Raw genomic sequence first — 17509 nt, 5'->3', positions numbered from 1 at the left:
TTCTTCCTGTGAAATACTTCAAAAGAGATATTTATTCAACATAGACATCCCTATTTTGGCGATGAAAAACGTTTAGTTTAAAGATCTTTCACTTTCTTTAAGTGAAGATACTTAACACTACAATTTATTCTAACATTTTAATGCTGTGATTTAATTTCAGGCTGCTTATGATACAATTTTTGACCTTCACGCATACGCAAGCACATATGCCACCAAACGCAGCCACGCACAAGCACATACGACCATAAAACACACTGATCGATGGTTGCCCTCAGGCTGTGGTGGCTTGCCGTGACTGAGGAGGGAGCCTGGTTAACACCCAGTGGTTCACTGCAGTGTGAACTCAGTTACACTGATTCCCTCCATCACAGAGACCGGCCAGAAAATTCTCTTTATGTATTATATGAATGTAGCTGCATGGTGGGCTTATATTACCAGAAATTGCATCAAAATTAGAGCTTATTTTTTGTGATACAAACCTTTTTATGGCAAAACTCCACATTTGAATACAAAATGTACCAATATCACAACAAAAACAACCAGCGAGGGCAAATACAGAGTGAAATTAATCCATCTAAAGTTTAATTTATGTATATCATAAGAAAGCGACTGACAGATGTCAACACTTTCAAGAACAGTGATCTTCTTACAATTTCTACTGAATTATGTAACTCCAGATTGTACAGCATCGGTTCCATTGAAGCATTAAAAAGCATTTGTTTTACCCATTTTCTCTTTACAAAGATGGTCATGTGCAAGAATACTAGGCTTTCTGCAGAAGCAAGCACAGCTACACCCTTTTATATAATCTTGTAGAGGCAAAGAAAGAGGCTGGGGGTAGAGAGGGAAAAACAAAGAGGTACAGAGATGAATAAGAAAAGAACTGCTGCAGTTTAAGAGGCACCAAATGATTACTGAATGGTTCTAAACATTAAAAAGGGAAGTTATATGTAAAAGAATAAAAGAAAAGAACAGAAATGCTTCTCAGCTATTTACAGTCACATGATGGGGTTGGCAGTAGTCTAAAGGTTAGAGAGGTGGACTTTTAACCATAAGGTTTAGATGCTAAATGGCCGCAAAAATCTATAAATAGGAAATACTTTGATCTTCTTCAACGGCTATGGCCGAGGTGCCCTTGAGCAAGGCACTTAACCCCCCTAACTGTAACAGCAGAACCAACAGCAGACGGCTGCAGTTACACTGGGCTTCACCTCAAACGTGCAGCAGCATAAATAAAAAGCAGGGTGGTGTTGAAAAACCCCATGCATGATTAACAAAGCCCTGCAAAAAGAAAAAAGAAAAAGATGATATCTCAGTGATCTCATTTTTGAGTTTATCCCTCTAAGTCTTTACCATTTCCATCCCACACATCATCTGTAGGACATCAGTGTGTTTCCCTTTGTCCAGGATCACAGTGATAATGAAAACCAGCCATTACGCAATGATAACGGTGGTTTAATTCTCATTACAGAGATATATCATATCCACATAACCCTATGCATGATGTGCCTTAAAAACAAATATAAATATTCTAAATTAAAATACCACTGGTTTTGGCGCGCAGGACTTTCTATTCTTGAGAAGAGTTCATGTTCAAGATTATTATTATTCTGCACCTTAGAGATACTGAACATTATTTGAGCAGCTAAATCAGAGCTTTACTGCATTCTTTAAGAGCATCTGAAAATATAAATTACTTACTACAAAACACCGTAATATAGCCCTATTTGGCTTAAATGCATTTATAACATGTCAAAGTCGGCTCAAAACATCCTGCCATGTCCGATGATACAACCTGCTACCTTGTGATGTTTGAAGGAAATGCTACAATATAGAAAGTTAATACATGGAAGATCCACTTTATCTTTTCATTAATCGATTGGTCGAGCAACAGAAAATTAATGGAAACAAATCTGAAATCAAGCAAATCAATTTTCAAGCAAAGCCCAAGCATTTCCTGGTTTCAGCTTCTCAAATGCAAAGATTTGATGCTCTTCTTTAGAATATTTTTATGGTAAACTGAATATTTTTGGCTTTTGAAATGTTAGTTGAACAAAACACACAATTTGAAAATGTCACCTTGAGCCTTGGGAACAATAAGAAAAAAAATGCCACTATTTTCTGACATTTCAAAACATATAAAACTGTTAAAACTGTAAATCTGTTTGTACAGCAGCCTCCTCTAATTGGCACCCACAGGAGGAGTTATAGTTGCTGACAAATACATGAATAAGCACTTCTGCTTATGACTATATTATGGTGTGTTATAAACTATGTATTAAAGGCTTATATCCTGCTTATTAATGCCAAATAGGGGAAGTGTTGCCAACAGAACAAAAAATTGAGAAAATAATGATGATGGAATTAATCAGTAGTTGCAACCCTAAACACAAGAAGGCTTAGGAGCAAATTTTCATCAAAGCGTAATTTTTTTCATACCCTCCAAATACTATATGTATTATGTATGTATGTATATGTAAACTCTCACAAATGACCACTAAATATGTTGGAAGACATTAGTGGCCTCTACTTTGTCTATGTGATGCCAAAACTAGAGGACCTGCATTTCACAAACAGTGGTATTGTCCTTTGAGCAGTAAGTGCACATATAATTAATACTTTCATCATGTGAGTTTCCCAGATATACATAAACAGCATTGGAGTTTAAAAACAAAAAACACTTCTAACCACTCTGTAAAGAATACTGTATACGTAGATCCATGTACAGCCCAAAATGTCTTGTTGCAACTCCACCTCTGGAAAGACAACAGCTTCAGTCCAAGCCCCCCGTGCTGCACCGTCTATTGACACACAGTGCAGGTCAGTGAGGAAGGAAGGGTGCATGAAAAAGTAGTGAACTAGACTTAAGGCTGGTCCAGGGTCAGTGCGGAACAGTGGCCAGTAGAGGGCATCAGACCCCTGTATCAGTGTCGGGTGGCTCCTCCTTCAAACTAGCGTGCGCTGCATCCAGAGGGTGTGTTGTTGGTTGTCGCGTGCCTGTTGCAGTGTCTTCATCCAAAGCAGAATGAGTCAGATAAACGTCTTGGTGTGACCTTTGCCAAAGCTTCATTCATAATTTACAACAGCTATATAGAAGTCCTCACGTGTGTTTTATGTACAAGAAGTTAGAAATTTGTATCTTTAACAAATGTAAAACATAAAGTTGATTTCTCCTCATGATATTTCAGAGCATCATCCACTTCTGTTTGTATTTTGTTTCCCAAATGTTAACATTCATATACAGTGTTCTCATTTAAGAATTACTCTATTGTTAACTAATAATTCTTAATTTTTAATATTATAATACTACTTTGACATTGTGCATTATGAAACTGGATTGATGATGTAAGAAATTCAGAGAAGACAGGAAAATATTTAACCACATTTGCCTTTTCGTGAAAAGGTACATAGACCATGTACTTTTATGAATTATGTATGTATAAAACTATGTGCATCCTCAGTCTTTGAGATCAGTGTTTTGCATTGTACATTTCCAAGTACATTTCCGCAGCACTGCAGTATCTTCTTGTTATACCGCAGCTCTTCACTCTCTCCCCGCCTCACTCTCCCTCCCCTGTATCTTCTCTGTCACTCAACCAAACCTCTAAGTTTTTTTAGGAAACACTTTTGTCCCTTTTTCCTTCACGGCAAACTGAGTTCCTCGATCTCTTCCCCCATCTTCATGTTTTTCTGTTTGTCTCTTTCCACCAACGTTTATATAAAATTGCCGCAACGGTGTAAAATCTTCCGTTTCAATCTCTGAAACATCTTTTGTCTTTGCTTCATATTGTTCCAAAGCTACTTTTTTCCCCCTCCACTTCACCTAACATGATCGGCGATCCAAGCTCAGCATTCTCAGTCAGTCACATCTAGACGCACAGTAAACATGATTGTGAGGAGTCAGTGTCTCTCCTTCCCTCCCCTCTTCCTAACAGGGGGAGGCACTCATCTGCATGTGTGTGTGATAGTGGGGGGGGGGCACAGGCGATGGAGGCATGGCCATGGGAAGAACCTGGCCTTGGGGATGTGACGGGTGCGACCTGGTCAGGGTGTGTGTGGAGGGGTAGCCAGCAGACGGAGGGGGCATTTGGTAGCTCCCTGCAGAGGAGGACCCAGAGGGTGGGCTTCCCTGGCCTCCTGTCTGGAGGTTGCTTTTGGTCGGCGCTGGCGGCGCCTGGTTGAGCTGGATGGAGATGTCGCTGGAGGCTTCGGAGGTGCTGCGGCCTCGCTTCGGCGGGGGCCAGGAGGAATCTGGGTGGAGGAACTGGCCGCTGTAGTCACTGCTGTCAGACAGGCGGGGGCGGTAGAGAGCGGGGTGGGGGCGATACATCTCCTCCTCCGCGTAGCGCTTCATAAACAGATAGACTGACATCACCCCAGCCCCCTGAGACAGTGAGTGAGAAAAGAAAGCAGTGAGAGATGAGGGGAGATAAAATGCAACAGGGAGAGAGGGATTTAGTTGCAAAAATAAATTGAGTTCAGAGACAAAATAAAACTTCAGAGTAACTGTTACAAGCGAAGGCTTGGGAAATTAGATTAAAAGTGACTGATAAAAGCAAAGTGAAAAGGGATTTACAAAGTAGAGAGGTGTAAAGACTGTGCGTAAGTGCTTTTGTCTGCAGAGGATTCAAGATGGGACGAGTTGTTTTAATATAAAAAAGATTTTAAGGTTTAAAAAAAAAGGGTCAAAAGAAGGAAACAAAAATGTGGGGAAAAGATGGGAGTGGGGCAGAGGAGGTTAGCTTTGGCTGAACTGTCCACTGCACCGCATTAAAAGCAGTGCTGCTGATGATGGGAAAGAAGCAGAAGGAGAGGGGGGGAGGGGAGAAGGAGGGAGGGAGGGAGGGAAGATTGGAAGATGAGCTGAGGATTCACATGAAACTGCATCATGCATGGATGCACACATGAGGACACACACAAATCCTGCAGTTATCGCTATGAGTTACCTCACATTATCTCCGGAGTACTAGTCCTCCTACCTGCCATCCACTCAGTAGGCCATCCTCCAGGAAAAATTCCCATGCCACAGAAATGAAAATATATTCCTTGTGCGTAGCATATCTGTGGAAACACCCCTACAAACACACCCAGTGTCTTTTTCTTTCCCATAGTTTTCTCTCCAACACACACACACACACACAGAGCCCAGACTGACCTCTTTGAGTAAGAAGGAAGAGGCAGCGAAAGCGAAGGACCAGCCGTAGTAGTAGTTGAAGAACTGCTCAGGCTCCCTGGGCCGGTTCATCACCTCGTCATTAATACTGGAGATGTAAAGCACCAGGCCCACCACCAGACTGAGGCCTGCACATAGCACATTAACAATGACAGAGGGTCAGAGAGAGAAAGAGAGTCAGATACAAGAGAGAGTGAGGAGGTCATTATATCCAGACAGCTGCACCAGCGTGGGGAGGGTTTAAGAGACAGAGAGAAAGAGGGAGAGATGGGATGTGGAGTGACCAAGCCAAGCAATTAGCCTCCAAATTGCTAACATTAATAAAGAGATACGAGAAAGACCAGAGGGACAGTGTGTGCATGGGTGTGCGTATGCATCATGATGACAGACAGGGAGATAACGATGAATTACTTCCGGAAATGAAAAACCTTTTCTTAATTTTTGCCTCATACTGTAGAAGTCAAACAATGTATAGCTTATGAATGAAGAAAAAAAAAAAAAAAAACTTTCCCAGAGATTCAAAGGGATGACTTCACCTCATAGAAGAGAGCAGTTATTTTATTAGAAAAAAAAAAAACTTGATAATTTTTTGAAAAATCTGCAGATTTTCTACTATATTCTGGAGAAAAGTTACCGTGAAGCATTTGCAGGGGCAATTTGATGACCTGCTGATTGTACTCTGCCTTTATTTCTCCTCTCGTGTCCTTTTTTTGTACTGGGGAGGCCTCTGTATAAGAATCTTGGTGTTCTTCCTCCCCCGCAGCAGCCCTGTGTAATGCAAAATTACATTTATAGACTAATTTGTTTTGCCAAAATACATTTTGAGGGAAAAATCGTAGGGAAGTTAGCATGTGGTTAAGTTTAGGTGACAAAATCACTCTGGGTAAGGTTACGGAAAGATTATGGTTTCAGTTAAATGTTTGGCAGTAAACACGCCGTGTTTACGTCACTTTCGGCTTCTTTAGAATTTAACCACAAGACCAGACCATGATCTTTTTTGTTTTAACCTTAACGAAGCGCTTTGAATGCTTAAACATTGCCATAAAAAGTTTTAAAATCCTTTTAGCGGATGTTATGTTGCAGGCCTTTCCAAGGGAAAACAAATGAAATTCGGGAATGTCAGCGAATGTTTTGCAGATATGTTGGACATTTTGTGACTTGGCAGGCACATCCTCTGAAGAAAAGGGTTAAAACATCTGCACACTGGCTCTCAGTGAAAAAGAAAGAGGTTGATCTTATTATGTTTTCCTTAAAACATATCTGCTGTTTCAGATTAGTGGTATATAAATGTAATGTGGATATACATTTAATCTTAACTAAATAATTTTCTTTCCTTTATTTATCCCAAGAGCCAGGTGCCTTGAATTTAATTGTCATATTGCAATGCCATATTTTGATTACTGACTGATTTATAATTGGGTTCTTCCTAAAAAAAAAAAAAAAAATCACAATAAAGCTATGTTTAAAAAAGAGATTAAAGAGGAATAAAAAGAAAGTAAAAATGTGAAAGTGGCTTGACACAGTTTTAAGACCATTTAGTACGAAGCTACTTGGAGCATGCACTGTAAACTTCAGTGTGCTTAAGGACTCACCATAATCATCGTATGGAAAACAAGACTTGGCTTTTAATCCAGACCCTTTTCCCCCAGAAGCGCAACATACAACATTAACACCCCCCCCCCTCTTCTTCCAGGAACCCTCATGTGATCTATACGCTGCCTTTGAAATGTTAAATGCATGAGATACAACATATGGCCAACATCAAAGAATCAATATTCAAAGAAAGCTGCATGCTGTAAGCAGCGAATATGAGTATTTTTAGCTGTCGTTGCAATATTCACATGTACTACAGGGCTGTCAAGCTGTGATGTGCTTAAGATGAACGGTCAGTTTAAGAGGTTGTGTTGTCGGTTTAATATTGAAAAGCAATGGAAATGCAGAAACCATGCTGCTGTCAATCCAGCAGTGGAAGTACGTCTTTACTAAATAAGTAACACCAGAAAACCGAGGGAAACACACATGTACAGGTACACTGAGAGCAAATGAAACGAGAGAAGGTGTGAGTCCAAAGGTGGTGTGTTTGCGGGAAGAAGAGAGAAAGAAAAAGAAAAAAAATCACAGAGAGACATCAGCCTCTAACCAGTCTTGAACAGCTGTGGCTCCACGCTGGGTTTTTTTTTTTGCTGCTGCTCTGAATTCTGTAATATTAACCAGAACACAAGCCGACCCGGGCTACAATATTTATCAGACCGCCATGACAGTGATGCCAGCAGAATAAGTTCATATCACTCAACAGTCCACAAACACCACCACAGTGGTCCACCGTGATGGGGAGGAAGGAGAGTGACTGAGGGGGAAGAAAGGGGGGAAAGCAAGGAAGACCGGGAGGCTGCGTGAACATGAGAGGGGGGAGGCAGAGGGAGGAGGGGAGCTGGTGAGGAGGGGAAGGCAGGGGGAAGGCAATGTTTAGAGAGAGAGGCTTAGTGCAGCAGAAGATCCAACCGCTGAAAAGCAATTTGATACACTTGCCCCTCACCCTATCATCAAAATACCTCATAAAGTACAACAGGGCGACACTTCCAGCGCAGGCTACAAACATTACATAAGCCCCGTTTTATGACACCTTTTTATTCTGCTACACCCCCCCTTTTTTTTTTTTTTAAATCAGCAGGTCCCCGCTATGGCAAGTTGGAGCTTTTCGTAGCAGGCCGGGTTTTCGATGCTCCCCCGGGGCTCCGCAGCGCCGCGTCCTTCTCAAACGTGCCAAGCGAGACAGCCCCCTCGGACGACACGAGCTCCAGCTCGGCTCCTCGCAGCCTCCAACCCGCGCACACCGAGCGCGAGGAAAGCGGGAGCGGTACAGCCACCTGCCGTTCACGAGGGGTAGCTACACTACTGCAGAAAAACCCGCTCACGGTGAAATACGGATAGTTTTGCGCGTCTCGTCCACATTTTCCCCACATGCGTAGTCCCAAAGTCTCTCTCTTTTTTTTTTTCCTCTGCCGTTTTGTGTCATGGAAATCCGGGGAGAGCCCGGTGCTAATCGTGAATCGTCAATGTTATTCCAGAGCAACGCAAAGTCAGAAGAGCAGAAAACTCTCAGCCCGGCAGGAGTCACGAGGACCAAGCCCGTCGCCCCTCGCGGGTGACGGTCTACACACCTGCACCACACGCTAAAAATAGAGCTACGTGACGGAGTGTTTCCGCGAGTGACACCAGGAAACACCAGGCAGTGGCAATCGATCACAGAGTGCGTGAGCGGCGACGGCGGGGCATGAGTAATGGGTCCCACCTGAGAGGATGAAGAAGATGCCGGACACAAAGGCCAGGATGGTGCGCTGAGGCCGGATGTGTCCGATGTTACTGATGACGAAGGCCGTGAAGACGAAGAGCAGCGACACCATCGGGAAAGGTGTGGCTGTACGCACCATCTCTGTGGGGACAGAGAGGTCACGGTGTTAAGCGAAGCTAATGGGATGTGTCCTTTAACTGCTGGGAAGGTGAATGAAAGTGTCTCAGGACATTAATCACTCTAAATTCTCTATATAAAGTATGCACAGTTATGCAGTGATGCACCTCTAAAATAGGGAGATGGGAAACAGTATTATTTTCTTTTTTTCCTTACAGGGGTCTGTTTTTCTCAGCGTACAACCAAATCTCAACAGGATTCGTTTACAGGGAAGAGTACAAGTCTTAGAAGAGTCTAAGAAAAACACTGAAAAATACATGTGCAAACTAGATTACAAAGAAACATTCATTAAGTCCAGCCTTTCCTTTATTATTTTAAATTATTTTTTCTCAATTTCAATAATGTAGCATTGGATATTCAGTGGTGCCTGGATAGCTATAAAGTGTAAAATATAACCCAAAACCATACAACCCTGTATATGATTTACTGTTTGAAAAAGCAATGATAAATTGACTGTTCATCATGAACCTATGATAAATCTCTTTGTTTTTTTAATTACAAAATCATCTTTGAAATACACTGACTGAAATTCCAGGTAACAAAAAGATTTTCCAAAATTGTTTCATAGCATTTTGAAATGGGACCTGTCACACAGACATACACCTCCTTTTTAAAAGAAAAACTGAGCGTGAAGAAAATGTAATTTGTTTTTATTTGCCATTTTAATTTAACTTTTGTGTACCAAAGCAAATAACTTCAAAACAAAATTTTGTTTATAAGAATGTCCTGGCTTTTCTAACTCACTTTCTTAATGTAGTTCATGTGATTACTTTTGGAGCACAAGTTATATTAGAGCTGCAGCTAATGATTGTTTTCTCAATTCATTATTGTGTCAATGATTTTTCACAAGTAATTAATTAATTCTGTAGTTTTATGTCTTGTTTGGTCTGACCGACACTCCAAAAGAGAGAGAAAAACAACAAATCCTCCCACTGGTGAAACTGCAACCAGACAATTTTGGCATTATTTCTTACTGACTGGAGACAATTGATTAATTATCATAAAAGCTGCAGATTAGTTTTCTGTTGATTAATTAATCAACTCATCGTTGCAGCTTTCCTCTAAAATTATGTTCGAATTTTAGTACCAACAATCAATCAGCAGGGGGACTCTGCCATTGCGCACAACTACAGGGGGTGATGTGTAATGTCATTGGGCTGTTCTATGTTTTACTCACTGAGGATGTTTGCAGTGTTTTCTGTGGTGATCTCTATATCAGGCTCGGTGAAGTACTCTGATGCAACACATCTCCCGTTTTCTGATCCTGTGAGGAAACACACAGAAAAAAAAGAAAAATATTAGAGTTTGCTTTTAGGATCAAAGTCAGTGATGCATGAAGAAAGACGACAACAACAAAAAAAAAAAGCGTGTGGGTCTCTGCAGTCCTGCTCACAGGTAACGGTCATGTTTTGTGACAGCTATGATTCCAGAGGCCAGTAGCTCACTATTAATCTTTTCTCCCCTCCCTGCTCTCTGACTCTGTCACTATATTCTACCTCTTTCTGGGTGTTTGTGCCTATAATGATGTGTACATATGCACACACACATAGCAGCATTGTTTGGATGCGCGTTTGTGTCGCACTATGTGCACATCTATTTGTCTTCAACAGTCATCCTTTAATTCTTGAATATTCACACATGTTGTTGTGTCATCCTACCAGCCACGAAGCACACTCTCCAGAGGCCTGAATGCAGCGCCATCTTCACCTCCATGCTCTGGTTCTGCTGCAGGATGATGCCCTCCACCATGATCAGCCAGTAGTCTGTGGACACGGCCACCCCCACCAGCAGCAGCCCGCAGGCTCCGAACACTGTGGACAGGATGGTCAACGCACGGCTGCTGCACGAACTCATCTGGGGGGCAGAGTGGCGTAGAGAAGGGTGTTGGGGGAGAAGAGGAAATGCACGTCAAAACTGCACAGACAAAAATGTAGGTACATTTGGAAGGGGTCATGGAGGGGAGGTCATTAGGAGCAGGGGAACACTGAGAGACGTGATGCAAAAACAGCTACTGGCTATTGTCCTGTCTTGCCTTGTTATTGCTCAAGATGAGTTAGTGACACATCCACCGGCAGCCAATCCCCTTAAAGGTCAGAGAGGAGCCAATGCAACAGATTATGACTTCACGGTAAACCACTGAAGTAAGGCAAAGACATAAAAAACTGAGAGATAGATAGTAAACACACACACACACACACACGCAGAGACATGGACACACGGACACACAAAGATCAGGGAGGAGAGGAAATGTCCTATGTGACTCACACATGGTCTTTCTGTGACTTAGTTCTGGTTGACCAGGACTGGCTTCACAGCAGATCCTTTGAGCACACTGTCTGTATGAATTTGTTCCTCTGCACGTGTGTGTGTGTGTGTGTGTGTGTGTGTGTGTGTGTGTGTGTGTGTGTGTGTGTGTGTGTGTGTGTGTGTGTGTGTGTGTGTGCGTGTGCGTGCGTGCATGTGCGTGTGCGTGTGCGTGTGCGTGTGACTTTGACTTTGACTGTTCAGCCACTAGCCTCTGCTTAATTTGGACCGCTGTTCAGTATCATCAACTTGACAAGTAATGGGGAGTAAGTGCATATTGGAAACACAGAGGGGGGTTGTTTTTTTACCCTAATCACCCTCATTTTGTTATGTTATACAGCACATTATGTGTTGCAATGGGAGGATCATTACTGTAATGCAGCTGACCTGTCATTTCACCTCATACCTTCCACTGTTTCACTTTTGTATTTGAGTATGATGAGTTCATTTTTGTTCTCTTGTGTGCTTTTCCATATATTGTCTATAACCTAGTGTTTTACACTACGTGTCAAATAGTTTATAGACCTGGTGGCCATTTAATTAGTCACTACTTGTTAGAACTGTAGGATCACCTTTAATTCTTTCAGCAGGAACTCTGGCCATACTGACTTGTAAGCATCTCTCACTGGCTGCAGATTTTTTTTGTCGTTGCGCGCGTGCTGTGACTTTCACATCATTTCCCACAGACTGTGCAGGCCATTAAAGTTCATTGAAGTCACTTGAGATGAAATGTGACACAGTAATAACTGGCTGGAAGAACCCAGTTATGGCCATGAAGCAATGCACCTGCTTAGCAACAAAGTGCGGATACACACATTCAATACCCAGCCACTCAAAACTATAATATTAGTATAACAAGGATTGTTTACATACTGTGCCGGCTACAGCCTGAACTGTAGACAAGATAAGGCAGTAAGTGTGATCCTTACTGTCACAAAATAACTGATGTTTGTTGTAGCGGGAAATGTTTTTCACCTCTAAATTGTCCAGGTTGGCTGATCATGTAACAACTCAAGCCTCATCCTCCTGTTCTTACAGCAGCTGACAGGAGTGAAATCAGGCATGTTCCTCCGCTGATGTAACACAGCTGCTTCAAGGTTTGGAAAGATGTGTGTTTGAGCTTTCTCGCTGCATATCACGGTTGTGCTGTGCTGTTGTTTGCGTACTTGTGACCTGCCTATTTGACAGTCATTACTAAAATCTTCACAGTGCTGCAGAAGACAAGATTGTGTTCTATAGTTTCTTGCATCCTTCTCTGTAAATGCTAACCTGTGTGGTGCCCAAAAATCCCAGGTCACATATTCAAAACTACATAATTCACTAACATGTAATGTAATGGACACTGAACTTCTGTACCTTATTGTCTTTGCATACGGATTTATTATAAAACATATTATCTATAAGGTGACTAATTGATTTAACACTGATCATTTATCAGACTCTTAAGAGGGCTTTGACAACAGAAAATGAATGCCAAGTTAATGACTAAAACATGAGAACCACTTTATTCTTCTTCTGCTCTTTCTTTGTATTACAAACCTTTGAGCCTCTGAGGAGCCGAGTTATAATAGAAACAGTAATTCTCAAGGGGAATAAACTCTTAAAGATAAAGCTTGGCCTTGTCTTATCTGGACAGCCACTGCGCGAGACATGACCACTACAGAAGTAACTCGAGTCTCTATGCAGCTGCAGGGATGAGTAGAGCTCCTTTTGTGAGCAAGGCACAAGAATGATGTGTAAGAACGGAGCTGACTGGAGGTAAAGGGTGCACGTCTGAGAAATCCTCAGAGAAATGACAGGTTTGGGCATGTTAAGGCTGAAAGAAGCACATGAAGTACAGCGTGAGTTACCGGTGGGAAAGATAGAGGTGAAGGGAAAAGTATGACCAACCGTTAAAAAAAAAAAATCCAGCTGGACAAACGGAGCAGCAATGTCATCAACGTCTGAGACTCAAGGGCGTAACTGTTGTAGTGGATTTTTAAAAAACCAATGACCTATACAGCATAATTAGAATTGTTAGACTATGTGTCATGCCCATTAAATACCTATGTAACTGATGTAATTCATCCAATCACTGATTTTATGTTCTAGGACCTTTTTATGCTATAATCACATGAAAATCATTGTTTTATCTTGTGTAGGGAAAATGTTCGTCTCGTCAGTTATGGGAGGAAAACGGGAAAAGCTTATTTTACCATTTCCCTAAAGTACATCTGACCACGATGACATCCGATTCGAAGAAGTGACTGTTTTTGGACAAGAGGTGTTAGAGACTGACAAAGTGTGAGACAGGGTCAAGAGTCAAACAAAGGTTACACAAGTATGGTAAATAAGTTGCTGTTCATGCATTTATTGTTTGAAGCTTGCATTGATTTCTATGACTTCCTACGTGTCAAACCAGTTCCATTAATTTGCCATCTTTTTCCTTCTTTAATTAGCGGTTCTGAAGCGTACAGCAGGCCCAAAAGTGGCCATCGCTGCTGCCGACAGTTGGCGCTGGCGGACAAGAAGGGAAGGGAAGGCAGGGGCGAGGCCAGAGGTTGGGCAAGGAGTCGCAATGAAGACTTTGAGCCAATGATAACGAGAGAGTTTGAAGTAGAGTCTCTGTAAAATCAAAAAACAACTCACTGAAGTGACACATAACTGAAGGCACAGAGGGGGGAATTGAAGTATGATGAGGGAGCAGAGAAGAGTGGGACTCAAGCATGAACAATCACACCTTCCAGCAGTTGGAGGATGTGCCAAAGTGGTCAGGAATGAGTGTGAATCAATTGGAGTTGCAACACTGCAGAAATGAGTGGATGTGCCCGAGTGGCTCGTCCAGACTTGTTCAGCACCGCGGACAGCTCCCTCATCCCTCTCACAGACTGCCAGTCAAATGGCCTGACAGATGCAGTAAACCCTACTGGTCTGTAATGGATTTGGACAAAAATGAAGGGAACAAATTTCCCTCCTTTCTACCCATGTTTTGTGCTCAAATAATCCCAAAAAATCCTCTTGCAGTTTTTGGAGAAACCGCCAATGGAGATTTGGGATTGAGATTGAGTGAAAAAAAAATTCAGTTTTCCTGTTAGATTTGTGATAACAATCCCATTTTAGCGCTGTGAGATAGGCCCCTGAGCTCCCTCACCCAGAATGTAATGAGCCAATTGAATCGGTTAGATAGGAGCCACAAGGGGGACAAAAGGTTTAATTCTCTCTAATCTGTCACAATCTACAGGCTGACATCACCTCCAAGCCTCTCAGGAAAGAGAGACACCAAGAGAAAGAGGGAGTGACGGATAAGAGGAGAGGATCTGGTGATGTGCTGCAGAAAACACCCAAGCAAGGAAGGCAGCATAAAGAGGAGAGAACCGAGAGGAGGACGGGAACTGTGTTTGGAGGGAGTCTTAAAGGCGGGAACAGCTGGAGTGTACGGGGCAGATATAGTTTAAAGCAGAGAAAGACCTTGGCCCGAAAATTGGAAGAAGTACCCAACATGGACGCGCACGACGGGGACGCGCCTACACCTGTGCTAAACTAACCAACCTCAACTGTGCAGCGTCTCAAAAATCTGCCTGAGAGGGACGATGAAATCACTCATCAGAATATAAAGGACTTCATAACGACTAAACGAAAAATATCGTGACTCAGTGGGTGGGCTTGCTCATGATTTCTCACAGCATTTCGGCTGCGCAGCCACACTCCCATAAAACTCGCACCATTTTCACAGGGCAGAGCGGAGAGTTACACATCCACAGCCTCTGTTTCCTGCCAAATACATGTATGTGAAACGGAATCAGTATCCAAGCAGAGGACTGAATGAAGCAGGGATGTGCGCATAGGAATGTTTAGAAAGCCCCCCCCCCCCCTCCTGTCACACACACTCGCGGAGTTTGGAGATGATAAACAGAGTAGGGAACATGTGAGCGACTCAGATGGAAAAAAAAATGGATAAAAATGAAAAGAATCATAATAATAATAATAGGAGCTGCTTAACGATTTGGCTTTCAGGTAACATTTCACTGTGATTTTTCCATGCGCTCTCAGATGAAGATGAGCATCTGTCTTTACGCTAACGCGACATGAGGACCCGTTCTGAATGCTGCTGTTTTCACAGCTGTCACTACACACACACACGCACACAAGCATTGAAAATGACTTCGTCAAATGATGTGTAACGTGAATAACACAAGTGTGATCCAAAAGGAAAAATACTCACCCTGCCACGAGAGTCGTGCGCACACGTCAGTAGCCAAGAAACCTCACACCAGGGAGGCTTGGTGGATTTTGGTCTTTCTCTCTCTCACACCCCCTTCTGTGTGTTTACCCTCAAGCCCCCTTACCCATCCTCTAAATCCCTCACTCTCTCTTTCACTCAGTCTGTCCCAGGCACTGCGGTGGATCGGTTCAGCAAGCTACTTTGGCTACAAAAGAGACATACTGTAGCGGGAGCAGGAGGGACCAGTGTTGGAGAGAGAGAGCGAGAGAGAGAGAGAGAGAGGGGTGGGGGAGAGAGAGAGAGAGAGAGAGAGAGGTCAAACTACTACGTCTCATCCTATGTTACAGATCATTGTTTAATTATTTGTTTTCTCTGTTTCTTTGTTTTTCTTCCATTATAGTATACTGTGCAGCAATCTTCTTGTATAATGTTGAATAATTTAGTGTGTTGCATAGTGTATATATAGTATTGTCAAAATGTGCACACACATTTTCTGTCTATCTCCGTTTTATTGGTTTTATTATTACATATTTTTATTTTTGTGCACTCAAATTCTTCTACCTTATAACATTTGTACTGTCTTATTATCAGCTTGTAAATCATCAGTAAAACAATTAGAATTGCACTAACGAGTACAAAAGGTGCTATACAAATTGTCTGATTTCTTATTATGTAAACCTAATATGCTTACAACATGCTTTGGCAGCACTGTACTTAATAATGATCATGCCCATAAAGTGAAACTCAATTTGAAAAAGTCAAGAGAGGCCAAAATATATAGGGAGACGAGGCTCTGAGTTTGATGTGGAGTGGAGAGGGGAGGCAGGTTGGAAACTTCAGTCCAAATTACACAGATTTACAGTACTGATGTCAGGTCAAAGTATAAAACACAGTAGATCACCTGTACTCTAGTAGCTGTAGTTCATTCAAGATTGGTCCAACGTTTTCATTTAACCAAACATTGAATACAGATGAACAGCAGTAAAGTGGCACAGCTAGTAACCTCCCTCTCTTTCTGTCTCTTTTCATCCCTTCATCCCTCACTTCCTCTCCTTCTTGCCCCCCTCCTCCTTTGTCTCCTGTGGTTCATGTCCCTTGCTCTATTTTTAGCTGGCTGTTGGAGGACTCCTATATTTTTAGTAACGATATCAATAGTCTACAGCACACTCTGACCTCAGGGCATGAGCAAGACGGAGGGGCGGGGGGTGGGGTGAGATAGAAACAGAGGAGGGATGGAGAGAGAGGAAGAGGAAGCAGCAGTGAAGAAGAGGGATGATATCGTGTCACACTGACAGTGAGTGATGGACTGCACACACAGCTCCGTTCAGTGAGGGCTGGAGGTTCAGTTACACAAAGGCAGATACTGTCAAGGTTGGAGTAAAGGTTGTTTTGAGAAGTTTTAAATCAGGCAGTCGACAGTCAACATCCGGTGTACATCATGTCAGAAATACACAACAACAAACAACAAAAAACCCAGTAGGATTTATCTTTTCAAAAAAAGGCTTGTCAAATGTTTTATTTTCTTTAAAAATGCCATATTAAGTGTACTCTATGCATTTCACATTAAGTGTGAAATGCATCAGTTTGACTCTATTCATTCCTGTATTGTAGGTTCGAAACACATCATAGACTACTAAAGAGCCTCATCTACCACTATTAAAGATATCTACAATAATTTTCTCATCACATGAATCGATATGAAACTTGTTAAAATGTAAAAGTCACATATCTTGGCATGATTATTCACATTTCTCTGGATTATAGCAACACAAAGAACATCAGGGAATGTTTTCTCTCCAAAAGTGGGATGTTTGACACTAAAATACACTTTTATGTTAGTTTAAATTCACTGCCTTGTACCCCATTAGTAGAGAATATAAACTGTAAGTGTAAAACAGATCATAATATTGATGTAGAGGCCGGGACAAGACGAGACATGACAAGACGAGCTACTCGTATCAACAGACAATAGCAGGGGGTATTTCAAAGGGATAACAGCAACAACAATAAATTTTGACACTATAATTTATAGAGAAATACATAAAACAACATGGTAAGGCATTTACCATGCAGCACTGACAGAAAAGACAAACAGAGAGGAAGAGAGATGAAGGGCAGATAAAGAGGAAGAGAGGGAGGTAGAGAGGGAGTTGGGAAGTTGATGAGATTTTAATGTGAAGGTCAACTTGTTATAACTCAGATCTCCACGGGGATATTAGTCCCATCGTGATTCTGGAGGGGTTATAGGGAGGGAGGGGGGAGGTGGGCGGGACAGATGGCAAGGAGGAGGAGGAGAAGATGCTTGGGAGGAGGAGGGAGTGAAAGTGGGATGCCTGAGAGGTGATTTTGCTGGTTCGACAAC

General features: G+C 42.2%; 1 protein-coding gene and 1 long non-coding RNA gene across 3 annotated transcripts; one reads left to right on the top strand and one right to left on the bottom strand.

Moving 5' to 3' along the window:
• Positions 1 to 2841: 2841 nt before the first annotated feature.
• Positions 2842 to 10496, bottom strand: cacng7b (calcium channel, voltage-dependent, gamma subunit 7b). Its single transcript, XM_040116659.1, has 5 exons — positions 10301 to 10496; positions 9820 to 9906; positions 8466 to 8606; positions 5156 to 5301; positions 2842 to 4384 (listed from the first exon to the last, which is right to left on the bottom strand). The coding sequence occupies exons 1-5, from the start codon at positions 10494 to 10496 to the stop codon at positions 3929 to 3931; spliced, it is 1026 nt and encodes a 341-aa protein (XP_039972593.1). The 3' UTR covers positions 2842 to 3928.
• LOC120783591 lies at positions 7907 to 15696 on the top strand. Of its 2 annotated transcripts, none has more exons than XR_005706357.1 (3): positions 7907 to 8585; positions 10304 to 10572; positions 14167 to 15696. It is a non-coding gene; the product is annotated as an uncharacterized LOC120783591 (long non-coding RNA). The 2 variants fall into 2 exon arrangements; XR_005706356.1 differs by having other exon boundaries at positions 7908 to 8673.
• Positions 15697 to 17509: the final 1813 nt, after the last annotated feature.

The sequence above is a fragment of the Xiphias gladius genome, chromosome 22 (genome assembly GCF_016859285.1).
Source record: "Xiphias gladius isolate SHS-SW01 ecotype Sanya breed wild chromosome 22, ASM1685928v1, whole genome shotgun sequence".
Taxonomy (NCBI): domain Eukaryota; kingdom Metazoa; phylum Chordata; class Actinopteri; order Istiophoriformes; family Xiphiidae; genus Xiphias; species Xiphias gladius.
This window is presented reverse-complemented; position numbering and strand designations above follow the sequence as displayed.

What these genes read in the sequence shown, in the direction of transcription:
- cacng7b (XM_040116659.1), bottom strand. Translation starts at nt 10,496, where the DNA reads ATGAGTTCGTGCAGCAGCCGTGCGTTGACCATCCTGTCCACAGTGTTC. An exon ending in AAACACTGCAAACATCCTCA is followed by an intron (nt 8,607 to 9,819) that starts GTGAGTAAAACA and finishes CTGTCCCCACAG; the next exon opens with AGATGGTGCGTACAGCCACA. An exon ending in CTTCCTTCTTACTCAAAGAG is followed by an intron (nt 4,385 to 5,155) that starts GTCAGTCTGGGC and finishes TCACTGTCTCAG; the next exon opens with GGGGCTGGGGTGATGTCAGT.